General features: G+C 41.1%; 2 protein-coding genes across 12 annotated transcripts in view; both read left to right on the top strand.

Moving 5' to 3' along the window:
- BLTP3B (bridge-like lipid transfer protein family member 3B) overlaps positions 1–12394 on the top strand; it is a 55007-nt gene extending 42613 nt beyond the window's left edge. The window contains exons 15-21 of one of the 2 annotated variants that reach the window (XM_056846882.1): positions 781–956; positions 2990–3093; positions 3666–3816; positions 6390–6646; positions 7877–7985; positions 10105–10286; positions 12044–12394. In XM_056846882.1, the coding sequence (XP_056702860.1) occupies positions 781–956; positions 2990–3093; positions 3666–3816; positions 6390–6646; positions 7877–7985; positions 10105–10286; positions 12044–12172 (1108 nt within the window). In that variant the 3' untranslated portion in view covers positions 12173–12394. Of the gene's footprint in view, positions 1–780; positions 957–2968; positions 3094–3665; positions 3817–6389; positions 6647–7876; positions 7986–10104; positions 10287–12043 lie in introns of both variants that reach the window. The other variant, XM_056846881.1, reaches the window with a different exon arrangement.
- Positions 12395–22390: 9996 nt separating this feature from the next.
- ANKS1B (ankyrin repeat and sterile alpha motif domain containing 1B) overlaps positions 22391–26756 on the top strand; it is a 432983-nt gene continuing 428617 nt past the window's right edge. For all 10 annotated transcript variants that reach the window (XM_056845975.1, XM_056845973.1, XM_056845974.1 and 7 more), the window contains exon 1: positions 22391–22596. In XM_056845975.1, coding sequence (XP_056701953.1) covers positions 22463–22596 — 134 coding nt within the window. In that variant the 5' untranslated portion in view covers positions 22391–22462. The remainder of the gene's footprint in view (positions 22597–26756) is intronic.

Raw genomic sequence — 26756 nt, 5'->3', positions numbered from 1 at the left:
CGATGGCGGAGGGAAGCGCCGGGGAGGCAGAGGGGTCGGCGTGGCTCCAGTCCCAGCTCCCACCGGGAAACGGTTGGCGGGACGGTGGCAAAAATAGGAAGAGGTGCGGGGGAAGGGATCTTTATAGTCTCGCGTTGAGGGAAAAGGGGGCGGAGCCTAGGTGGCTCTCAAGGGAAATCTCAATCGTTGTGCTGTTGATGTTTGGCTCTGTTGACTGGTGAGTTTGCCGACCACTGTGCTAGGGGAAATGAGAGGTATAGGCATGAAACTATCCATGTTGGATGAAGGACTTCTGAAGCACATTGCTACATGCCATGGTGGCAGTGGGGAGAAGCCAGCTTATTCTCTCAATGCTCACACCTCGTGTGGCAATAAAATATTTCCAATGTGGTGCTGGCTTTGCCCATTGAGCAGGCTTCCTAGAAAAGTTGCATAGGAAACTTGCAAACTATGTACATGCTTGGTGCACCTGGAGAACCTACCATCCTCCCTTGCCCATTGGCAGCTTTTGGAAAATAAACTTGCTAAAAAGTAGACATGTGGCCCAGTGATGCCCTAAGTCTGTACCCTCTAACTGCTTGAAGAGCTTCATACAGAGTATGCAAGACAGCATGAATAAATTACCCCTTGGGGCTTATCTCTTGTAACTTTTAACATTCCAAAAATTATTTGGGATTTCACCAACTTTTTAAAAAAAAATTGTTTTGAAGGATTTTGATTTTCTTTTGTAAACCCTTTTCACCTTAAATAATGGTTTCCTAATATCTTTATATTAAAAAGTGGAAAGCCTAAGGAACGCTGCCAGTCCAATCTTCCTGCATTCTCTGTTTCTTATAAGAACATGAAGAAAAGTCCATCACAAGCCTCTTTGGACACCATTTCTATGGATAGCATGTTGCTGGAGGAACAGTATTTGGAGAGTGATGGAAGTGATAGCCACAGCTTTTTGGAGAAAGGTAAGTAACTTTATTTATCATGAACAGTTTTTAAAAGTTCTTAAGATTTCTAAACATTTTTTTTCAGTGCTGAATGTTAATGGTATTTTAGATTTTTTTTTAAAGAGCCTTTTTTTGAGAACTCAGAGGGTGTAATTTTAGATCTTTTGGGGTTTATCAGAAAAACTACGTTGTAGGGCTGAGCCCGTTAATTTGTTGGGTTGACTGATGAATTTCTGCTTGGCATCATTGCCAGCATATCTAATGCCAGTGAAGCAGACTATATCTTCAGAGTATTCCTTGTGGTTAAATTGTTAATTATGGCTAAATCCTGTCAGTAATTGTGTTCAAGTCCTTATTATGTAAATGGGGCTTTTGTGTATTACTGAGGGTGGTTTTTGGCTTTATGTTGAATTACAAAACTGTCGATGTTAATTATAAAAAAATTATTTGAAAATAAATTATAGATTAAAAATCAAGTAAAATTTTAAAATCAGCTCTTTTTGATAGCTTTCCAGCAGGAGACAAAAATGCCTTTAAATTATATCATTTTACGGTATGCAGGTGTTAGTGTATGCCCATTTCCCTCCCTTTTAATGTCTTGTGAGCTGTCCTCACAAATTATCTAACTAAAGACTGCTTGTTTTCTGCTTTTGAGGAGAAACAGGATATAATAAACATAATAAACAAAAGCATGGCAATTGTAAAGGACTGAACTGCATACTTAAGGCTTGCATAACACCATGATAGACAACTTCATCCTTTTTCAGGGTATCTCACAACCTAGAAGGAGCGGTTATCAAAAAAGATGACACTCTCAGGCCTGAACTGGGTGGCATGTTTTTAAATGAGTCGGGTCGGGCTTCTCCTGATCCAACTCGCCTTCGCTGCAGCCATGTGGCGGCTGCAGGGACGTTTGTCCCTACAACTCCACGATGGGGCAAATAATGCCTCCCAGAGCTATTTCGGGGGGGGGGCGTGAGTGTGTGTGTGTGTGTGGGGTGGCTAAAGCCTCTCTCCACTCCACAGTCTTGATCCAAATCAGGCCCAGTAGTGCTTCAGGGGAAGAAATTCCCTGAAGCTGCCCTCTGGCTGCAGGAAAGGTAAGTTGGATTGGGAGAACCTTGGCCTGACTCGTGTAAAAGTGTATAATCTAGTTCAGGCCTCAGAGGTGGCAAAGGCGCAGTTTTATTTAGGATTGCATTTGACTAACTAGTTTTTATTTACTGGCAGTCCTAATTGAGATTCTAAAATGTGGCTTTTTAATGTATTTTTTATAATTGTTTTATTTACATTGTAAGCTGCCTTGAGTTCTGCAAGGTAGAAGGGCAGCTAATAAATGTTTTAAATAATAAATAGATAAATTGGCTGCATGTGGTATAAGTGCATGACCTATGTAAGAACTGCAAAATATGTTTCTGCCCCTGTAATATGCTGACACTTGCAACTGGGTGACTTTGTGTTGTAGAGGGCTAACAAAGGCTCAGATGCTTCATATGTTGTTGAGTCAAGATATAAGCTCCTCCCCCAGTCCTGGACAATTAAATGTTATAAGCTGATCAAAAAAGTAACAAAAAACCTTTACCAAATCTGTTGTTTTGAATAAATGGGAATTTTTCACTAAAAAAATTAAGAGGCATGAAAACATATTAAGACCCATTCTAATGCATCTATTCAGAAAGTTGTGGGACTTGCAAGGAAGACATCTCTTTTGTGCAGCATCCATGGAGGGAGCTGCAGTAAACGTATCAAGCCTAAGTGGATTGACCTCATCAGCATGCTACATTCATTCTCGTTGAATATAGGAGTTATGTGTAGATGTTCAAACATTTTACTCAAACTGGTTCAAATTTTTTGAAGCCAGTCTGTATACACATTTGGTTTAACGCTAATTAAGGTAACCTGAGTAAAATTCTCACCTTTATATTGTATGTTCTCTCACATTTTTTTATGAAGTAGTCATAATAACATGAACACACTTAACATATGTGAACTCATTTACTCTCCTTTTTTTAATTACACGGCTACCAAAGCTATGTCCTCAATGAACCCAGAAAATGCTCCCGAAGAAGGCACAGTGATTGAGAATTATGGAGGATCATCACCAGATGTCCTCAGTACAGCTTCAGAGAATGCTCATGATGCAAGTGAAGAAATGGTAATGGTCGCCAAATAAGGTCATTTTTATATGAGATGTAGAATTGGAAGCGCAATTGTTTCGGTGGGAAAAGCTGGGATATTGCAATAGATTGGACTCAGGGACACTACTGCCATTTTAAAGAGATTTAAAAATGCCATGAGGGCCTGATCCTGACGAGGCCTGCAGTAGGCTGAGGCATTCTCAAGTGGTGAAACGACTGCAAACCCCCCACACGCAGCTGTTTCAGCACTTGAAAAGGGGTGTGGAGGAACAAGAGCACCTCAGCCTGCTGTGATGCGGGCCCGATCAGGATTAGGCCTTAGCAGAATTTTTCATTCTCTTTAAAATGACTGCAGCATCTACTGGTCTAACCTGTGGACCCAGTCACATCTAGTTTGGCTCTGGGATATACAAATGAGGGGGTTCTAATCTTGAATTAAACCCTAATTTAGAATCCTGGTTTGTGGTGGGAAAACTCCTTTTGTTCTGATTTCAAAGTATTGTTTTGATTCTGTATAATAACACAGCCATTTGAAGAACTGGAAACTGAACTTTTCCAGGTTAATTGCTAATTGTACTTGCCTTTGTAGATGTCTGTCGTTGTTTTTAAAATATTTGGTGTGAACGGTGAAATTGACATCAGAGGTGAGGACACAGAAGTGTGCCTTCTGGTGAATCGTGTTGTTCCAAACCAGTTAGGTAATATCAGTGTTCGGCATTATCTCTGCAACCGAACAGCAGGTAAGAACAAACTTAATATAAAAGGCACTAGCGCTGTTACATGTCCATTACGATGTTAACAATAGCTTTTTTTGTTAACAAATTGTTAGAATAGGCAACTGTGTTGAATTATTACAATGCAGAGATGTTTATTGCAGCATATGAAGCCTGATCAAACTCCCATTTCACTGTAATTCCTATGTGTACATATTTTGAGACACCTCTAGTGTCTGAAAATATGAACAGGTAGGAATCATGTAAAGAGATTCTGATCAGGCTTCACCTGGTGTAATAAACAACTTTGCATTGTTAAGATTTACTTGTATGTAATATGTGTGTGCACACACACATACTTTGTATATATTGGGTGCACAACATACAACCCAAGGAGGTGGGAGGGGGTTGTGGCCACGAACATCCACTGCTAGTTCCAGTAGTTCAGCAGGCTATACATGTCCCTCACTCGCTGCAGCTCCAAGCAGAGGCCACCTGAGCAATGTCTGGTTATTGGGCACCAGTGAAGCAGTACCGTGAAAGACAGGTGGCAACTTTCAGGCCAGCTTATGAGAGGGACAGACACCGAGGACAGTAGCCAAAGTAACCCCTCTGGTTCCCAGGATCTCACAAGAGCCTGAGAGTTCTGATAAAGCATGCATGGCTTGCTGCATTTCGATTAAAGTGGGCTGGAAGGTGGCTGATAAAAAAAAAATGCTCTGCCTGCAGCTATGAAAGGCAGCAGGTGGAAGCAAGGAGGAGGAGGGTGCCAAAGGCAGCATGGGGTGAGAAGGGCAAAAAGGGTCCCAATGGCCAGAATGCACACTTGCAACAAAAGAAAGCGGAACAGTGAATTGACTCCTGATGGAGTGGCAATGTGAGAAATAGCTAACTGAGTATACACACTCAAACCCTCCTTATCCTTCCTGGCCATCCCTCGGTGACCTTCCTCAGCTTGCGTGAGGCTTTTGCTCCACTCCCTTACTCCAGGATTGCCTTAGGCAGCCCTCATCCTCTGTTGCTTCCATGAGGAACAGAAGGAATGACCTGGCCAAGGAGAAGGATCCCAGCAGCAACAGCTTGGAGGCAGAGATGGGATTGTGATGAAAAAACGTCCTCCTACTGGGGATGTTCAAGAATTGGGTTGTCCATGGCAGACGGGGAACTTCATGGCGGGGAAGGAGCAACTGTTTTGCACAGACTTTAGGCATGAATGTTCTGCTCCTGTACCACACGATGGTGGTGTGAGTGTTGCTAAGGTCTGAGGCCACACATCTTAGAGCAGTTTCCTACTCCCTTTTAAAAATAATTCTCCTTGTGTCAAGAGCCCAGTTCCTTCACAGGTGGGTTTAGCAGCTGCCCCTTGGGTGAAGCTTGGGGAATACTTGGTCTCTCCCTGTTTCTTACTTTGCTTCTAGCTGTGACATACTCAACCCATTGGGATTAGTTTTTTGTATTATGAGGACAAAGGTAGTTACGTTTGTTTGCTTGTTTATTTATTGATTTTGATTTACGAAATGTACACCTCGCCTTTCTGCCCTAATCAGGGCCAAGGCAACTAACAGATTAAAAATATACATAATAAAAACATATTTTTAAAACCATTAAAACCAAATCAAAACAACCACATCATGAAAATAATTAAAAACCCAGCTAAAATGCACATATAAAAACAACAATTAAAACACAGGGCAGGAAGGAGGAATCACTGAGAGAATGCCCGATGAAACAAAAAAGTTTTCCTTTGCTGGCGGAAGATGGCAACAGAAGGGGACAGGAGAGCTTCCCTGGGGAGAGAATTTTGGTGTCACAACCCAGAAGACCCTTTCCTGGCTTACCACCCACCTAATCTCAGAAGGCAGGGGCACTTGAAGCTGGGCCTTTGAAGATGACTGTAGTGTTTGGGTAGCATTGTTAGGGGATTAGAAAGTCTTTCAAGTATGCTGGTTCCAGGCTATGTAGGGCTTTGAAGGTCAACACCAACACCTTCAATTGTGCCTAGAAATAGATTGGGAACCCGTGTAGATGGGCCATAGCTGGAGAAATATGGTCCCTAGAACTCACTCCAATCAACATCTTGGCTGTAGCATTCATACCAATTAAAGTTTCTGAACAATTTTCAAGGGCAGCCCCATGCATTGCAGTAACCTAATCTAGATGTAACCAGAGCATGCACCACAATGGCCAGATCTTTTGTGCCCAGGAAAGGCCACAGCTGACTAGCCAGTTAAAGCAGGTAAAAGTCATTCCTGGCCATAACTGCCACCTGCTTGTCCAGCAGTAGATTTGGGTTCATGAGCTGTGCATTCCTGGTGTGGGTATATTAAACAAATCACGTACCTTAACTGAAGTCCCTCTTAGTCTTGTAGTGCTTCTCTCTAGATTATGGAGATAGTTTCCATGCTTTCATTAAGCTTTGTTCAAGATGGTTATTGTGAGTTAGCTGGAAAGTTAGCCATGATGCTCTAACATAATTTTGTGTTATGTCAAAGCAGACCATAACTTCAGCCACTTAACGACATTGTTGAAGACTGGCTGAATGCAGATGCTTTCAGTATCCTGTAAAATTGTTGTCCTGATTCTATAATGTTTTATAACAGGTTCAGATCCTAAATCGGTGAGTGGTTCAGCTAAGTCAACTCCTGAAATTAAACTGAGATGGGAAAGCGGACCTAGTGCAGTAATACACTCATTGCTGTCGGAAAAAAATGGGTTTCTACAGTGTCATGTTGAAGACTTGTGTGCTGATTTCTTAACTTCTTCACTTATGAACATTCAGCATTTTTTGGAAGATGAAATGGTTGCAGAAGTGATGCCTATGCGGATAAAAATTTCTAATACCAGGATCAATTTAAAAGTATGTAATTTAGAAGGAGGTTTGGTGCTGGTTTTATTTTTTTAAAAAACACACACACTCATAGAGAAATACTTTTGTCTTTCCTGGGCCTATTGGTAAAATTTAATTGGATGACTTAAATTCTCTTTTTGTATAATATAATGAACATGTCGTTCTCCCCCATCCCTGCCCTCCACTTTTTAAGCTAAAAAGCTCAAAACACTTCCTTCATTGGATTGTTGTTTCAATGTCCTAACCATATTCTTATCTAGTTGTACAATATGGTGTTTGAGATGGGGTGATCATTATAGACCCAGAAGAAAGGTTGCATTGATCTTTGGAGCAATGGGAGCAGCTCCCATGAGTTCTGATGCAGAATGGGAACAAAGGCCACATTGTAGATCTGGGCTGCTCTCCAAAGTCCCCAAACGCCTATGACCAGCCCTGCTTGTAAGTACTAATGATGATGTGTTCCAGTGTCATGACCAAAAAAGGCTGAGGAAAAGCGTATATCTATTCTTTAAAAGCACTGATACAAAAATTTTAATGAACAAATAGCATTAACACAAAGTCAATACATTTTATTTAACAACACAGATTATGCAAGAATAAAACAAAGAACCAGTATTCCAGTGTTTTAATTTAAATAGCTAATATTTCTCAGTCACTGGTAGCTATACAAATTCAAACAATATAAGGGTTGATTGTGTGTAGTGCAGAGAATTAAAATGGGTTAGATCATGCCAGCTTTTCTGGTTGGACAAGAGCCCACTTTGACCCTTGAAAGCACTATTCTGATGATTATGCGACCTCCTCGAATAAAAAGTCGCATGGGATAGGACTGCAGTGAGAAGCAGAGAATTAGGTGATATCACTCCTCTTGCCTTTTGTGTCAAAAGAAAGGGTGGTTAGATCCAACCCAGTTTCTTTTATGGAGACTTGGAGATACAGGCACAAATCTTTTATACTGAATGCTTTGCTCTTCTACCATCGTTAAGAGTAAATGCATTCAGTTTGATCTAGGGGTTCCTTTCATATTTTAATTCTTTGTGCACTTTGTGCTCTTGCACACTTAGGTAACTTTCCCCATTGACTTAATCACAGCAGGCAGCTTTACCCTAATATCTCATTAAATGCAGAGATAGCCCTGGTATGAGAGTTAGTATAGAAATTTTGTAGTGTGCTTCCATGAAGCTTTGGCTATGAGCAAGTAAACTTTAAAATCCAATTTTTGTTCCTTTTATTTTCTAGGATGACAGCTCACGTGACCATCTGACTGCTCCTGCACCAGTCCCCAAAGTGTTGCATATCAACCTACTTATGGTAGAGAGGAAAGATGATGGCTCATTTTGCATTGGAGGTCTGTCTTCCTATATTTCTTCATCAAAAGAATCACCTTCTAAAGAAAGCATATCTTTGTATTCCTGGCTTACAAAAGGGATGTTATCCTTTATGTGTAATCTCTGAGATTAACACACACACACACACAGTGATGGAGCTGATGATATTTATGATTCCAAATCAGAATTTAGTCCTTCACTCATGTATAGTCCATGAGCCAAGAGCTAAAAATTGACATATCAATATTGGGTAAGATAGCAAAATGTCTTTGTTTTTCTGAAAAGTGTTTATGTAGCTAATAAATTCCCCTACAAATAACTAATAATGCTTCTATCCATTACGATTTTCATGATATAAGGCATAAATCAAGGAAGGAGTCCATTCCCCCCACATTTTTATACGATTTACTACATGTGACACAGTTATCACATCAAAACATAAGACATATATGTCTTTCAGAAAAGTATGAAGTTTTGCCACTTTATGTGATCATGACATCTGGTCTGGCCCATGGACTAATAAGACTCTTCCCTTTTTCTGTGTCTTCTTCATGATTCAGCTGTCTGCTGCAGCTTGTATTTGTCCTTCAGAATTATCTACTTGACCTGTTCCATGCTTTCTTCTTCTCTCCATTCCTGCTTCATGTATACATGGTTCAGAAGCATATAGTAACATCTATCTCTGCACCTGGATCCACAGTCCCTTTCTCATTCCTCAGTGGTTCTTTGTTTATGTATATTGTTCCCCTCACTCAGTCTGAGGCACTGGATCTGTAACAACTAATCCAGTCAAGAATGGACACATTGACCCCATTAGTGTTCTCTTCAGAAATCAATAGGATGTTTCTTCCCTTCATATCTGGATAAGCTTTCACCCTGTTATTTTATTTTATTTTATGGTAGTTTTTATGTCTTCCATAAAGAATCTTCCCCATGTCTCCTCCTACAACACCAAGGAAGTTTATCTGTGTTCCTTAGCAGCATCCTTTGTCTCTGATGTCTGAACAATAGACGCAACTGGATTGATGATCTCAGACAAACTTACTCTTCCCATACTGTGAAACGTTCCTTGTATTACTTGCTGTCAGATCTCTCCCCCCCCCCCCAGGAATAGGATTAAGATACGAGGCCTTCTCACCCCAGGTGAGAATTGTTTTCAAACCAGGTATTTGCAGAAATCAAGATATTTACCTAGGCAAAGAAAGCAAGGAGAGTGATTAACACTTTAAACAGCTTTTTGTGCCATCATAGAACAAAGACTTATCCAACTTTCCCGATGATGTTTGACTCACAAGCAATCTTCAGTGCTTCCTTCTTCCATGGTGATGAAAAGAAAACTGGGGATGAAGTACAGCCTGCCTACCTTCACATGACACAAAGATGGAGAAACTGTTAGAGGAGAGAGGAGAGAGCCTTCCGCTTTGAACTCTAGAAATTTCCGCAGATGGGCAGTTTCCATGTGGGACTGTGCTTAGACCATAGTGATGAGCTTTACTCCTTGGACTGGTCCTTTTTTTACAGTTGTGCAGCATCTAGCATCTATATAAATAGTAATATTTATATGTGGTATCTTGTAGAAGCAGATCTTTCCCTGCCTTCCTCTTTCTGCAGAAGCCCTCTATAACCTGCAAGATGGCACTGTTGGGGGCAGGGTACCTTGCAGGAAAAAAAGCCATGTGGGTTAGGGGGCTGCAGAGAAGAGGTGAATCAGGAAAGCTCTCCACTCTATGTGCTCAAATTAAATTATATTTACCACTTCATTAAACTACTTTCTGATAATGTATTTAGTATCTGTCAAAATCACATTGACATATGGTGGAAATCTTTTAAAGTACAGTGTAAGCTTTGTTCATCTGTATCCGTGGGAACTGTGAGTTGCTAGTTAACCAAATTGGCTGGTTAACAAACCTTTTAGCTGATGCCAGAGGAGGCTTCAGGTGCCGGGCATGGCTACTACCCACTTGGCACTGCTGGTTGCTTGCCACCATCAGGGTGGGCAGAGCAGGCTGTGGGTCCCGGGCATGCCTGTTAACCAATGTTTCTGGGTAACGGTGCAACTTCTCAATGCCGTAAAAACTTTGTTATCAATTGTCACTTTCCTATAATATGCAATTAAATGATTTCATTTTTCTTAAACAGATAACCATGCACCTAGCAATGATTTACCAAAGACTAAGACAAGAAATGATACAGGGGATCAAGTTGCTGAAATAGGTGCATACAAAAAAACGAATTGTCTGTCTCAAGCCACACAGACATTTACAGAAATTAATAGGTCTCCAGAAGCTTTAAAGATTTCATCTGATTTGATCAATCAACAGGTAAACCTATTTTTTGTAAAGTTGCCTCATATTCTCAGTTAGTCAAAATGATTGCATTACACTGTAAAAAGACAGTGCAACAGTCTTTGTGGGGGAATATCAAAAGTAGCTGATCTTCACAGTTGGTTGGAATGCTTTGGCCTTGTTTCTCTCAAGGGTATAGAAAAGAGTGCTGGAGTTTGCAAAGACCACCATGTGCTTTTAGATCCTTGCCCATCATGATCCAAAAAAGGAATGGGGGGGGGGATTGAATACACTTTACCCATTTTATTTGTTGTTTAAGCCTCCTTAGCCTTGGTAAATTGTTACATGATGCTTTTGGACAGTGTCTTGCAAAAGATTTTAGAAGAAATACTGGCAGGTTTTTTTTTAAAAAAAAGACTTTTACCTATTCTCAGATCACAATTATCAGGGTACCTTGTACCTGGGCATTTTAGGAAGGATAGAGGGAGGTAATTTGCAGGCACAAAGTCCTCCATAATAATAACAATTTTATTATTATTCATTATACTAATTTGTCTCCTGCCTTTCAGGAGAACAATCAAAGTAGCTTGCAATAAAAAATCTAAAACAACAAAATCCAATAAAGCTATCAGATACTGGTCGATCCTTAAAATGGTATTGGAAAAATTGTGATAACCATAGCCAGTGTCAATAACCGGCACAAAATCATCAGACAGAGTAAAACCAGCAGACAAAAAGAGCAAGAGCACCTTAAAGACTAATAAAATTTCTGGCAGGGTGTGAGCTTTCGTGAGTCACAGCTCACTTCTTTAAATACCAGCAGACATTATATATATTCAGATTATAGCAGACATTAGTGTACCCTGAGGTGGAAGTGCCATGAATGAAACTGTCTGTTCTAAATTTCCAGGCAATGGAAGAAAGAAATGGTTTTAACTGGCTTTAAAGTTGCCCTGTGTACATAAGCAGAATATACTGCAGTAGCTTAGGAATGGGGAGGGGCTGTGGATCAGTGGTAGTGCATCTACTTGGTAGGCAGAAAGTCCCAGGTTCAGTCCTCAGCTTATTCAGTTAAAAGGATCATATAATAGGTGATGTGAAAAAGACCCTGAAGAGCCACTGCCAGTCAGAGTAGACAGTGCTGACTTTGGCAGACCAGTGGTCTAAGTAAGGCAGCTTCATGTGTTCAAGTGTAAACAAATTATTATTTAGTACATTGTTCTGACCTGGGTTCTATCATACTTTTTCAATATGAAGACTGCACTGTCAAGAAACATCTGAAAAGCACTGTTAAAAAGAGGGCTTTCAATGGACTTGTAGGAGCCCCGTGGCACAGAGTGGTAAGCTGCAGTACTGCAGTCCAAGCTCTGCTCACGACCTGAGTTCGATCCCAAAGGAAGTTAGTTTCAGGTAGCCGGCTCAAGGTTGACTCAGCCTTCCATCCTTCTGAGGTCAGTCAAATGAGTGCCCAGCTTGCTGGGGGTAAAGAAAAGATGACTGGGGAAGGCACTGGCAAACCACCCCGTAAACAAAGTCTGCCTAGTAAACGTCAGGATGTGATGTCACCCCATGGGTCAGAAATGACCCGGTGCTTGCACAGGGGACATTTACCTTTACCTTTCACAATGGACTTGAAGCACTTTCACATAATTGATACTTTTAGTTAATGTTGGACACTGATTTTATATTTCTTTTTACTGGAGAGCATTGTTGCTTGTAAGCACCCCTTTGTCAAATAAAATCTAGTAATGTATAGAAACACAACATCTGTATTTTCTCTTTAATTATTTCAGCTGATTGAAGAAAATGAATGTCTTAAACAGGAATTAGCCAAAGCCAAGATGGCCCTTGCTGAAGCTCACTTGGAAAAAGACACTTTGCTTCATCAGATAAAAAGGATCACTACTGAAAATAAACAGTAGCAGACTCTGTATAGCTGTAGAACAAAAAGGGATGCGTTCTTTGCTACTGTTTAGTGGAAGACTTTTTTAAAAACCTGAGCTCAGAACAAAACTTGTATAGAATATTCATTTTGGGGAACATCTGCAAAGGAATGGGATTGCAGATGAGTGTTTTTCTTTGGACCTGATTAAGCTGCCGTTATGCAGGGAAAATCAGTTTCTAATATATGTAACTATTTGTTTAACAGGGAGATCTTTCATTTCACAAACATCTAAGGTGATGTCCAGAGACAATTTGTGGAAATAAGATGGTATAATGGGAGAAGAGAGCTGGCATGAATATATGAATAAAATGTACTACCATATGCTGTCATTGTTGGAAGAAAAACACTGTTAAAGGGATATTAAACTTGCACTGTAAATGTAGTTGGACATAAGATGGTCCTGGATAGCAATTGAAATCGGATGTAGCCAGCCTGTGACTGGCCTCCAAGATGGCAGCTTTGGAATGAGTACCAGACTTTATGGCCAGGTTTTCAGATTATGTCAGTACTGTGAAGCCATTTGTAGTATAGCATGGGAAAAACACTCCAGCTTCACAGGAACCATGCTGGTGCTTATGTAAGTGTCTGTAACCTTTCCAAGAATGGATTACATCAGAATGTTGCCTTGTTAGCTAAACAGCTAGCCTGAGTCTGGTTCTGAGGGGGTGACATGTACAAAGTTATCAGGGCTATTTGCAAGGATGATCACTGGTAGGCACATTTTTAAATTTGTACTCAGTGAAGCTCAGCTGCCATTGAATCTGGTACCCAGTGAAATTTTAAACTGTGAAGGTTCTGATTTTTGTAAAAAGTGTAATCTAACTGTATATCACTATGCTGGGTGGGGGAGTTAAATAATTGCCCTGTAGAGCTTGTGAAATTCCATAAAATTGTAAAGTTACATTTTAAACCATAGATTACTTGTAAAAATTGAAATTCTAATTTTCAGATGAAACAACTGCTACAAATGTATAAATAAAAGCACAGACTTGTAGTTGTTCTAAAGTGTTTTTAAAGCAATGAGCAAAAATGCACATTTGATGGAAAACTTACATCGGGTAGAAGTATATGGTTAAACAATTTAGTCACTGACCTCTCTGAATTTTTTCACTAAAACATTTTATTTGGTAATGTATAGACTTACGTTTTTAAAGGTAAGAGTCCTAGAGTCTATGACTACAGGTTAGCTGTTAGCGAAACTGGACAAAATGGAAATGATTTTAATTAAAGTTTTTTCTTGTTGCATCTATTACTGCTTGAATTAAAAAAGGAATTAGCTTGAAATCCTACCATAAAGAGAAGTTTAAATCAAAATATTTATTATAGCTTTAATGGCAATTATCACCAGTCTCATTCTTTTTCCAATTGAATGTTTTTGGCACTTATTCCTGGTTCCTATCCATTCAATTATCTTCTATCCATTTCCTCATCTACTGTCACCCCCTATTCAGGCTACATGTCCAGAAATTCCAACTGTCCAATAGAAAATCAGAGTATTTTAAAATGACCTAACTCCATGAAAACTACATTTTGCTCTATTAAAATCTGAAGCAATGCAAGCAGGCAATTAACAAAATGGGTGCTCGTATACCTTTAGATTATACATTAACTCTTTTGTTACAATTACTTGTTATATAAGAACCTAAAGTTAGAACAAATTCTGTACAGGTCTTTTGGGCACCACTGTATTCTCAGCTTCATGGTAAGAATGGAAACAGTTTTGATAGTGTTATTTGACCCTGCTATTTCATGCCTCACATACTTTGGAGTCTTTCATGGCACTGGGTGTAGTGGCAAGATGATGGAATGCTTCATTGCATTGTTTTATTTTACTGAAAAGGACCCGTGTTGTACTTTTCTGTACTCTGTTTCTGTTTAAAGGAAAAATGAACTTAATGTTTGAACTGACAGATTTTAAAGCATTGCTGTGTTAAATTATAAATGATCATTTGCTCTCTGGTTAAATGAGAAATTCCAGTTCTTGCTCAGTGCTATATAATCACTAATAAACCTCTCAAATTCAAGGGTTACAAATTATATCATCCGTAATCTTTTAGCAGAATTATGACCTATTCAAATATCCATTCTATTTAAAAAAAAAAGAATTGAGAGGGAATTATACTGAAAGTTGTCTTCAAAGATCTGTTTTTAAAGTGGGCTATAAATATTTTTTTTCTGCTTGAATAGCTCCATAACCCTTAGAAAAACATGAGCTAAATGCTGAAATCTCCAATGGCTAAACTAAATGTTAGTCTGTAATAGTTTTAAAAAATGTAGTTACATATGGAGGAAGGGATCAGAACAATGCCAAGGTTGAAAAATTTGTGAAAATGAACTTGACTGTTACTCAGTTTTAGTAAGGAAAAACAGTTGTTTGCCAAATGATGTACCTTTTCAGTACAGGAAAACTTGTAGTGGGAAGGTATGTCAGTCTGCTTGATCAGCTCCATTTTGCTGCTGGTGAATAAGTAATCCATAGCTAATTATTCTATACATTTGCTCTTAAAAGAAGGAAGCAAGGTACTGTAAGGTTTTGAGCACTTGGTGAATTGATACTGTAGCCCAGGATCCCCAACATGGTGTCCACTGACACCTTTCTTGACATCCACAAGTGTTTTTGAAAATTGAGTGAGGCCAGGTGGGGCTCCTGACCAGCAGGGCTTTGGATTTGCTACCAAAGATCTGATTTCTATGCGGATTAAACTAACATTGTTTCAGTGGCAGCTGCCACCACAGTATTTGTTTTATTGTCTCTCATTCCTCTTAACCAGTGTTTTTTTTAAATTACCCCTTCTTTTCTCCTGCACTTTGGCTTCCTTTTTGTGTGTCTCCACCTCCTGCAGCAACCATTTTGTGACTACACCCACCAGCCTGTGTCAGAATTCCAAAGGTGCCCACAGGCTCAAAACGTTTGGGGATGTAGCCTAAAAGGCCGTGACTGATCTCATAAACAGTCTAAACTAATGGTTTCATGATAGCAATTCTTCCATGCAAGGGTACATTATATGCTTGTCATCAGATGGGGCTATATTGTCATTGGGAGTGTATGTGTGAACTCCCTGATGCCTGTTCTACTTACTTATATCAGAGTCCATGCTTGGGGATAGGAATATTTATTTTTATCCTACCTTTTCTGCAAAGCAGGACCCAAGGCAGCTTATAACAACAACAACAAAACCCCAAATTGTAGTATATAATAAACAGCACTAAAAAAATTCACGTGACATGGATCCAGTGAGTCACAGTCCTTTCCCCTAGACAAGTTCTCTCAGAGCCACAGGCACAGAGGATGAGACTTGAGTGGGTGGCTTCCTTCAGTCTGCCCCGGAGCTCTGTCTCCCCTCTGCTCCTGGAAGCAGACTTCTTATGGTACCCTAGGCGTAGAGGCAGGTAGGGCTGAGCATTTGGTCTCTCAGCATGTGCTGAACAATATGACCACTCTCACACTTAAACATGATAACTAAAATAAAGTACAAGCATAAAGGGGAGCAAAATGAAGGAAGTCATGAATTAAATTGTATTCAAAATACATAAACCTTATGTTCAAGATACAGCAAAGAAGTCTTTATTGTCCTCTCATGCCTCTTCACTATGTCCTCTACAATAAATCTCTGGATGTGGACACATATTAGAATCATAACCCCCATCTAAGAAAGCTATCAAAATCAATGACAATTTAAACTCAATTCACTGGTGTGGCCCTATGAGCCTGGCAAGGTTTCAGAAAGATTATTTGGTAAAGGGATGGGGATTGCAGACTATGTTACTGTGCAGAGTACATAACTTGCTGTAAGGATGCTTCTGCATTGTTTAACATGTCATATTTTAATGTTTCAGATTTCTGCAATCCAGACACTATTGCAATATTCACTGGATGTCCTATACTGTTGATTATATTGACTTACACTGTGTAATCCGCCTTGAATCTTAGGGAGAAAGGTAGACTAGAAATAATGTAAATAAATATCCCATGCAGTTGCTGACCAGTGCATGCCAGAAAGAGTGATCCAGTTATAGCATTTACAGTCTGGTCCCATTCTGCCTCACTAAACTATACTGAATCAGTAAGGAACACAAACTCAATAGTTTAACTGAAATAAATTAAACTGTTTATTAATCCACACTATCTAATGGATGAACAAATGATCAAGGGCTATAAACATTCAAAGCAATACATGATGTAGTACATGCACATGGACAGAGGAGAAATCTTATAATCTTACAGCATTCCCTCCTAATGAACTCCAGCTCACTTAGATAAAAGCTAAACCTTCTGCACTTCAGAGCAGGTTCACAGTTGCGTATCGAGATTGTACCAAAGACCTGCTCCAGCAGATCCAGATGGGAAAAGATGGGAAGAATGAAGGTGTGTGTGTGTGGGGGGGAGATCTTCCATTGTTCTTTATACATTTTTCCTTGGTTAGAGGAGATATCTCACTCCAGGCAGGAGGAGATAGATGCATGGAGAAAATCTTTCCATACATTTCCCCCTTTTATCCCATTTTCACTGGGGGACAATATGGCCAGTGTTTTTCCACATTCCCATAGACAAGTACCCTCTGTATCAGTTGGCTTGGGTCTTCAGCTTTGTTATGCCTATACTAAACCCTTGTTTATATTATCAACTGGGCTCCTGACATAGTTCTTGATTGCTTTCATGGTAGTTTTGACTACAGCGACAGACTTTTTCAATGAAAAGTATCATAGCTGAACTTGGACTAGGCTGATTCTAGACTGTTCAGGGTTTGGCAATCTGACAAGACTGGATGTTTTGAATGTATGCTCGTTGGCATGGAATTCAACACATGATACACTCTTGGAGGCAGCTCAGAACTGGGGGAAATAGACCCAGCCTTGGACAGCTTCCTAGGGAGGTGGTGAGCTCCCCCTCACTGGCAGTCTTTAAGCAGAGGCTGAACAAATACTTGTCAGGGGTGCTCTAGGGCTGATACTGCATTAAGCAGCAGGTTGGACTAGATGGACTGTATGGCCCCTTCCAACTCTATGATTCTATGAGATGTCCAAGATCTGAAACATGGCTATCTGGGGGTTCTTTTATTGGTGTGGGCCAGGGGTCTGCAAACTGCGGCTCCCGAGCCGCATGCAGCTCTTTGGCCCGTTGAGTGCGGCTCTCCGAACTTGGTTCGGAGCCCCTGCTCTCGCGCCGGCAGCCAGGCTGCGGAGCCGGCGCGCCTGAGAGAGCGAGCGAGTGCGAGAGAGCAGGCGAGTGGGCACACTGTCTCTCCCCCCCCCCGCCATGGAAATGGCCAGGTCCCCCTTTCCCTTGTCCTCAATGGTTGGGAGGCCAAAGCCTTCCCTCTAGCCATGCGATTGCTGGGCGGGTGGCTTGGCGGTTCCTGCCCCCCCCCGCCCACCTATCAGCTGCTGGGCGGGCCAGGCTTCCTTTGGTAGACCTGGCCTCCGGCTGAGTCCCATTGGGAGGCCATGTCTATCCACTGGCTTTCTTGGCGGTAGACCTGGACTCCGAGGAGGGGAAAAAGTCCTCCTTCAGAGGCCAGGTGTACCAATTGGCTTCTATGGGCCTCGGGAGGCCAGGTCTACTGCCAATAAAGTCAATGGGTAGACCTGGCCTCCCAGTGGGACTCAGCCGGAGGCCAGGTCTACCAATAGGCTTTTATGGTGGTAGACCAGGCCTCCAGACGAGGACTCCAGGCGGGGAGGGGGAAATGGCAGGGACTTACAATTTAATTTTTATCAATAAATAAGATTACTATTAAGTATGATATCATGTTTTATTCAGTGTACCTATAGTTTAAGACTTAAAACTTTAATTAAAGTTTATTAAGTTAATAAACAGTGTACCTACCTATAGTTTAAGTTTAAGAAATTTGGCTCTCAAAAGAAATCTCAATCGTTGTACTGTCGATATTTGGCTCTTTTGACTAATGAGTTTGCCGACCCCTGGACTGTGGGCCAAAGAAAACCTTTCCAGTCAAGGTCAGTGAATCTTCCTCTATGGGGACTCTTATGGTGAAGGGGCTTAAATAGTCTTAAAATCTAAGAAAGAAATCAATAGAATGTGCACAAAATTTTGCCAATAAGCTAATTTAAATGGAATTGAAATTTTACCCAAGATCACGGTAACTGGATACTTTTATACCCAGCTGTTTAAATGGTTCAAAGGACTATATTGGACTGATGCTTTCTCTGGAGTTTTAATTTAAACCTGAACTCTGCTGAACCCTTGAGAGTAACCTCTAATAGTTATGACTTCAAAAAATGGAAAGCTGAATTGAATTCTTCCACATATTTTTCATCTGAGGAAAGATCTAAAAGTGGTGGTAACCTATAGAATGAAGTGTGGGACCTCAAGCTCCTCTTGTAGTTTCCAAATCCATTTAACCTATTTGACAGCAGAGATTTTGTCAGTCATTTCTTAAGGTGAAGTTTGAGAAAGCCTTTGATGGATAAAAAGGCAGGAAATTTAAGGGGCTCTTCATAAATTACATGTAAATATTAGGAAGTCAGGGATCAATGGCTGATTCACTAAATTTAAGTGACAATCAAAGGGCAATGTAGAAGGATTTAGATTCTTAATACAACTCTCAACATCTTTTGTACCAAGAATTGTCACCTCTCAAGTTCAGCTGTTTTTCTTCTTGGTTGATATGTTGATGGAGGGGGAAATGCAGTTTACAATAGAAGAGTTATAAAAGGCCATAGAGAAGAGCTGGGTTGACTTCTAGATGACCACTAAACTGTGAACCAAAGGAAACCACCAAATGGAAAAACAGGAAAATATTTGTTACAGGATTGCACTGAAAGTCTTGGAAATACTCCCAAACATTATCCATAATTTATAGATTGCACCATAACCCTTTATATGCTTATTCTTCTATATGATATATAAACATACCATGCTAATTGTTTTCTATAATCCAGGAAGGCTGTTTTAGGTCTGTTTATTTATTTTAAACATTTTTAGGATGCTTTTTATAAGCACTTAAGGAGGTTTCTGTCAGACAAGTAAAAATAAAGCACCGTTCATTTCAATTCAAACAAAACTACCAAAAAACCCATTAAATTACACTAAAACTCACTGAGAAAGCCACAAAATCAACCAAAAGTTGAAATAAAGTGTTTTGCTCCATGGAGGGGGAGGGGGGGCTAGATCAAGATGAGGACTATCTCGCTTCAACAAGCATGATCTTCTAAAGATTAGAGTTTGACTGAATACTGATTGATTTATTACATTTATATATCACCTCCACTAGAGTGCCAAAGCTCTACAATAAAAATCAGACCATCTTTTCATGTGTTGTAAAATAGCTACACTCTACAAGGAGATTTTTGGATTCTCGAACACGAAATGGCAGTTCATCTTCAAAACTAAATAGGAGAAAGTACTTACAGAAGGCTGAAAGAACAGATAAAACAAAAGTTCTGTGTCACCTTAAAGACTAGCACAACTTTTGTGAATCACTTCTCACTTATTCAGATATGTATGAAAATCATTGTAAGTGCTTGTTTTAATGCAAAGGGTTAATTCTGTCATGTAATTCTGTCTTTTAAGTGTAGACTCATATGCTAAGAAAAAGGAATAGTGAATCTTCACTTGAAAGATACTTGACTAATGCTCAGCCTTATTTCCTATGCTATGTTACCCTTCTTAAGTCAGTTGACTCCAATGGACATAGAAGGGTGTAATTCTGCCTAGGATTCCACTGTAAGTTGCTTCCAGTCAAAATATAAGTGGTAACATAGATCAGTTTCATCAGGCGGTTTGGATAAAAATATTTGTTAAGATCATTTCCAGCCAAATGTTTTTGTATCAAAAAACCTGTAATGCACAACCTGATCATATTTTCCTAGTTTGTAGGAAACCCTTCTCATATACCAGGAATTCCATAAATATCACTAATAGCTTAATATTTCAGTTAACAGAAACACAAAGAACCTTGACTCTGTAATGTGGGAGGCCAATGATGGTTTGGCTTGATGGTTTCCCCTTCCTCAAATGCCTTGTGTTCTTAACTATTTATAGTGTACTTACAATTGCATGGGGAGCATTGAAATATGTACAAGCAGTTTAAAGAGACATAAATTGTGGAAATCCAGTTTTATGATACATAGAGAGGACAAGTATAATTTTGTAAACCAGCCAGAAGATGTTTCAATACATCTTATGCTTTTAGAATAATTTTGTTCTCTACCACTACAGGAACTTGATGTAATTTTAGTATATTAGGCTGGCATCTACCATTACAATAGTAGCAAACAAGAGTCTTGTGGTATATTAAAAACCAACATAATCATTGTAGCACAAAGTTTTGTGTTGTAGATACATGAAATAGAAAGCTTATTGTACAAAATTCTGTTTTAAAGATACCTCAAGATTCCTTTCTGTCTGCAACAAACAAACAAGGCCACTCTGCTGGACATTGCAGCAATAACCGAACTTTCTGCTTCAGATTCTCTCTCTATGACAGAACCAACCAACAATGAAAGTGGGGGGGGGCACACCTGCTACTTGCCAAATTTCATAATGTCTGGCTCTTCGCTTTCCATTTAATGTATAGATCAGATGGATGTAGAACTCTGTTCACATGATACCAGAACAACTTCCTAAGGCTTTGTCTTAAATGTAGGGTAACATTACAAATTCTCCTAGCCCTTGAAGCAAAAAGGGTTTTAATTTCTTCATCCGAAGGCTAGTCTTTTAAAAAGAATCCCTCCTCTAGCATTTATCCATCTGTGAGTGAGAAACGATCATTTTGGTTGTAATGGTGATATCACTCTGATTCAGTACTAGGGGCCAGCAGAACAATTCTTATCCTGAAATTAGGAGCCTGTAGATTAAATAATAATTTCCCTTTAAACAGTATGAACTATCATTTTTAGTGGGATTTGAACCAGCTGTGTCTCACTTTACTTGATTGGGAGGGAGAAACATTGTGAGAGGAACCTTAATAGTACGAAGAAAATTACATTAATCAGTCACAATATCTAATAGTAAACTAGCTTGCCTCTCTGTGGATGATGCAGAATGGGGCCACCCACAGACAAGACGGGTCTTTGCCTACTTGGAAGATTCCTCAGGTATGCAGAAAAATATAACACTTTAATCAAAAAGTCCTCTCAAAACCCACCCTGCTGAAGACTGAAGGGACATAAGACTGGGAGCCTCTGAGTGTCAATTAAGGGGGGGGAGGAGGAAGGGCAGAAATTAGCCTGCTCAAACCCACGGAGGGGGAGATTTGGGAGAGGTGCCTCGATTTCCAAACTGGCGCTCCCCCTTCGCATGGAAGAGCACGAGCTTCCCGTGCATGGCCCCCTTCCCCACCCTAACCTCGCTCGCCCCATTTCACCGGCAGGGAATTGGAGGAGTGGCTGGGAAGGGGACGGGCACGCGCCTCGCCATTGAATACCAGGGCAAATTGGGCCTCCTTTCTTTCCCTTCCTTGGGGGGGAGGATGGGGGTCGCATTCCTGACAAGCCAGCAGCACAGACTGGCGCTCCCTCACCCAGCCCCACCACTCCTTTCCCTAGCGCGGTGTTTGCGTGACGGGAGGCGAGTACTCGCCCCTCCCCTCTCCATCACGCGCGGCTCCTTGTCCTTTCAGGCAGCCGTAATCAACCAGCCCAGCGCGCGCGCCCGTGCCCTCGCGCGCGGGCGCGCCGCCGCAGTGGAGCGCGAGGCGAGCCGTTTGCTGCCGCCGCCGCTCGGGCGGGCTGGAGAGCTGAGGGAGGGCAGCAGAGTCCCTAGCGCAGCACGAGCCAGAGCAAGGGCACGCGACTGGGAGCCAACCAGGGGAGGGGGACCGTTGCCTCGCCAGCCATTCAGAAGCAGAGGACTGTGGTCTCCTCAGCAACGGGCCTTGGGTGGCCAAGACTGCGCCTCCCCTTTCGCGCCCTGCTGGTCGTTAATATCTTCCTCGCTCTTCGCCCGCCTCAGCCCGGCACAGGGACAGAGCCTCTTCCCCTCCCAGAATTTGGGCTGAAGGAAGCGAAGGCTCTTTCGTCTTCCTCCCCGCGCCCATCCTTTTTCTTCCACACTCCACCCAGAAACGATCTAGTGAAAATTGGAGGTGATTCCCCCACCCCCTTTCTGCTACAGCTGCTCCTCCTGCCTGTGGTCTGGGAAGGCTACAAGAGCATCCTCGTTGCTCAGTTTGTTTGAGAAGCTAAGAGGGAAGATTTTTTTTTTTTTTTTTGCCGAGAGGGTCATTTTTTAGCGTGAAGGAGGAAATCACCTGTTCAGCGTTGGGGAGGAGAGGGGAGGAGGGTCCTCTGATGATTCCCGACCATGGGGAAGGACCAGGAACTGCTGGAAGCTGCTCGCACTGGGAATGTGGCTTTGGTGGAGAAACTCTTGGCTGGCAGGAAAGGAGGGCTTCTGGGCAGTGGATCTGGACCTATACCTTTATCCAACTTGCTGAGGTAGGGATATGATTCCCCACCAGCTACTGGGGATAGTAACTTTCTTATCATCATCATCCTCAAATCTCTCCCTCCCCCTCATTCTGGCTAGTATGATTCATAATTACTACAAATTGTTTCTTTCCTCAGAGCATGAACAACTGAGGGAGGGGCATGTGTTGTGTATTATGCGCTTTATGTCACCGGAATTGACACTATTGATGCAATGTTTGGATTTCTTCAGTGCATGAGCAGCTTGTACGGCATTACTTGCATTGGTGCAGAACTTTGCCATATATTGGGTAGTTTCATGAACGTGTTGGTATCATTCCTCTCAGGTGTCTTTTAGGCTGGTTTTCTCTGTATGACAAAAAATGACTGATTTGGTCAAGAAAGGCAGGGGAATTGCATGTTTTTATTTATATGGAAAACAGTCTTTCTCCCATCCATATATACAATTCCCTTATATGCAGTAGAAAGTAACCATTTTCACTAATAAAGCTATTCTGTGAAGAAATGTAATCTTCATAATGTCAGGTCAGCTATATAACATATGCAGCAGGTGACAGAAAATTAGGATTGTATAGAGGTGGATTACTGAGCTCCTAATACAGAAAGACATTTTGTGTTAATGTTAGGCATTAATGGCACAATGTTAAGTATCAATGTGCTGCAGGTGAGAAGAGCATTTTTCATAGGCATTTTAGTCAAATAAAAGGAGGTCTGCAGCACACAGTCCTCTGTTAAAAATATAACAGACCTAAGCACAGCAAGCAAAATGAACTGACACACTATTGACCTAAAACTTGAACTGATCATTAAATGTGTTCTGCTGGAAGAAAAGAAGCAGGCCTGAAGTAAGGAATACTGTTTTCAAGTGACAGTCAAAAAAGGTCATGTATTTTTCCAGGATCCTCCATAGTAACAGGTTTAATATTTTGTGACGCTGCTACAGTGTCTCTTTGCAAATACAGTTTTAAAAAAGGTTCTTAATTTTTTCATTTTTATGACAATCTGCAGTAGTAAACTGCATGAGCAGCTAATTGAAGTGGTAGCACAATTTTTGTTAGCATGTTAGTTAATTATAATTTATTTTCAGAATAGTTAGTACCATTATGATATAATCTATGTAAAAAGGAACTGGATGCATTTTAAGATAAGCACCATTTAGTAAATGTGATCTTTATGTATAACTATACTTTATATTAAAATTTCAGATCAGTGCAACTAACAAATATCTCTACTGTGACATTCAATTTGTCCTGCTCTTATACTTTCACTTTCTTAGGATTTGTTTTACTAGAGCAGTGGTTCCCAACCTTGTTTTGGCCATGCCCCACCTAAGCATCTCCAAAATCCTGATGCCCCCCCCCCCGACATATAATTCTTATTATTCAAAAAGTGAACTTTTATTCACGTGGAGGAAGTCTTAAAAGGCCATCAACCTGGTCTAAACCAGCTTTCAAACTGCCCCCTGTGGGGCCCGTGCCCCATGTTGGGAACCACTGTACTAGAGCAATACATTGATCATTATATAGATCTCTTTAAGAAAACTTATTTGCTCACCTTTAAAAATCTCGATCTAAGAATAGATTGAGTAGATCCATTTATTATGTAGTTTAAGTACATTACTAAAAACAAAGTTATAATTTTCCTAGATTTTTTAAAAAAGTAGTAACAATCTTAGTTTTGCTAATTTTTTACTCCTGTGAATTTTTATATTGGCCAAAGCTCTTTTTCTTTGGGATTTTTAAAAACAAGCAAATGTATACAAATGCAAAAGTGGAGGAAAGAAAAAAAATGTGAGTGTTTATATCCAAGACTCATAAAACATTTCTAATAAGTAAAAGCCAGAATAAAATGTTTAAGTGCCTGTCTAGTGAATATATACTTTCCCGGGTATTAGTATCAGATCTTTAGATACCTGTGTGACCATGTATCTGGGTTTTCCTACTCTTCCTTATAGCTTGTCAGTAGCATAATTATAAGATATATAACCATCTGTTAATTTACCTAACTGTCCATTGATTGGCTATAAAGCTTAAAACTTTGTACTTCTCTTGACAGTATCATTACTTCTATATATACTAGCATTGGCTGTCATTTCAAGATCAGGAGTTGGTGGGAGTTTTGAATGAATCCACTGAATTTGGTTCTCTACTGGTACAAAGTTTTTAAATATTATCTCTGGTACCAGTTAGAGCAGGGGTGGGAAACCTTTTTCCTGCCAAGGGCCATTTGCACATTTATGACATCATTCAGGGGCCATACCACGTTTAGATCTCCCAGTGGGGGGGAGAGGCTAGTGTTGCCATGTCTCCAGCCACCACCTGGAGGTTGACAACCCCAGGGGAGGCCACACAGAGAAGGCCTGCAGGGCACCCCTGCTCTCCCCCTCCCAGGCAGGAGGGCAGCCAGCGGTGGGCCCGAGCAAATAAGGTGCCAGGGGGGGCAGCCCACAGTCAATCGGCAAGGGAGGAAGGAAAACAGAAAGAGGAAGAGGGAGGGAGGGAGAAAAAAATGGAGAGAGGGGGAGAAAGAAAGAAAAGGATGGAGGGAAAGAAAGAAAAGGACGGAGGGAGACAAAGAAAGAGACAGAAAAAGAGGGAGAGAGAGAGAGAGAAAGGAGAAAGAGTGACAGAAAAAGAGGAAGAGAGAAAAGTCTTCCTCCCCCCCACATACCCACCCACGCACGCTGGCCCTGCGCGACCAGGCCCCAGCCTCCCCGCCTCCTCTGCCCACACACACCCCCGGCGGCGCACAGAGCCCCGCGTGACCAGGCTCCAGTTTCCATGCCCTCCCCCCAGAGTCCACAAAAGCCCACCCCCCGAAGCCTGATTGGCTCCCGCATGCATGCTCTGCCGCCAGGAGCCGCTGGCCTCTTCCCTCCTCCCTCTCGCTGCTCAACAGCCGACAGGCAGCGAGAGGGGCTCACAATATGCTGCAGCGTTCCTGCACGCCACGGCTGTAGGAGGCAGCCTTGGGGGAAGCATCCCTCCCCCTCCCCTCTTGCCGACCAACAGCCAACAGTCGGCGAGAGGAGGTCCAAAGGATGCTGCAGCGCCCCTGTAAGCTGCGCCCCAGGAACACCCTCGGGGAGGGCCGCCCTGAACCCCGCCTCCGCGGCAGGGCCCCAGAGCTCCCGAGGGCCACAAAAAATGTCCTCGGGGGCCGCATACAGCCCCCGGGCCTGAGGTTCCCCATCCCTGAGTTAGAGCCTTGCAAGGTAGAAGGGGTCCTAACAAAGAGAAATTGTTAGTTAAGCTGTCAACTGAAATTACCTTGAAAGTTTATCCTTTCAATGATTTTATTTCACTTTGGCATACTTTAGGCCTTGCTAAAGCTAACTGGAGCCAACTGTTAGACCCATAGATACTATTGAGTTGAAATCTGTGATGCTGCTACCTAGTCCTCTAGGAATGATTTTTTACTTTCTTTATTCTAGTATCAGTTTTAACTGAAATAATCTTGGGGACATTGGTGGACTTTAAAATGTTAGCATACTGGAATGCTTACTTTAATAAGGTAAATCAAGATCTGAATTGTGTGTTTCATTTATAGCACATACAAGTACCAGTTTGCCTACTTATTATGACAGCAATGAGGTTCAGATTCAAGAATAACTGCTGAATAAACTATACAAGCAAGTCATTCCTGTTGTCTAATTGGAAGAATTTTGATTCTCCCCACCCCCACACACTCTTAATGTAAAGTAAAGGTTGAGAAAAGTATGGATAGAATACAAAATGGATTTTTTTTTTATTTTACCAAAACAAAATCGTTTTTCTTGTGAGATGGTATTTGAATACAGGCTCAGTCTTAGGCATTTTTAAGAAGCACTTGCAGGACTTCTTGGAGAGATTGTCTCAGTTCACGCATCTGGCCAAACTATGGTTTCCTCTAACAATAGATTAGATTCAATCTTTGGTTTCATTTTCCAAATATGCAGCAAGGAACCAAATTTTAAAGCTGCTTAATTGCCTTCATCTTCATCAATTTACTCTTGTCTCTGTGGAGCAGAAACCGCTGGAGGCACAGAGATGGATATTTATTTATTTAGTAGATTTCTATGCTGTCTCTCCAGAGTCCTGTTGAGCGTGGCTTACGATTAAAATAATAAATTATCAATATAAAAACAAACCATTAAAATATGTCCAGGGACATAAAAACAGAATAAAACT

This window comes from Euleptes europaea, chromosome 3 (genome assembly GCF_029931775.1).
Source record: "Euleptes europaea isolate rEulEur1 chromosome 3, rEulEur1.hap1, whole genome shotgun sequence".
In the NCBI taxonomy this organism is placed as follows: Eukaryota; Metazoa; Chordata; class Lepidosauria; order Squamata; family Sphaerodactylidae; genus Euleptes; species Euleptes europaea.
This window is presented reverse-complemented; position numbering and strand designations above follow the sequence as displayed.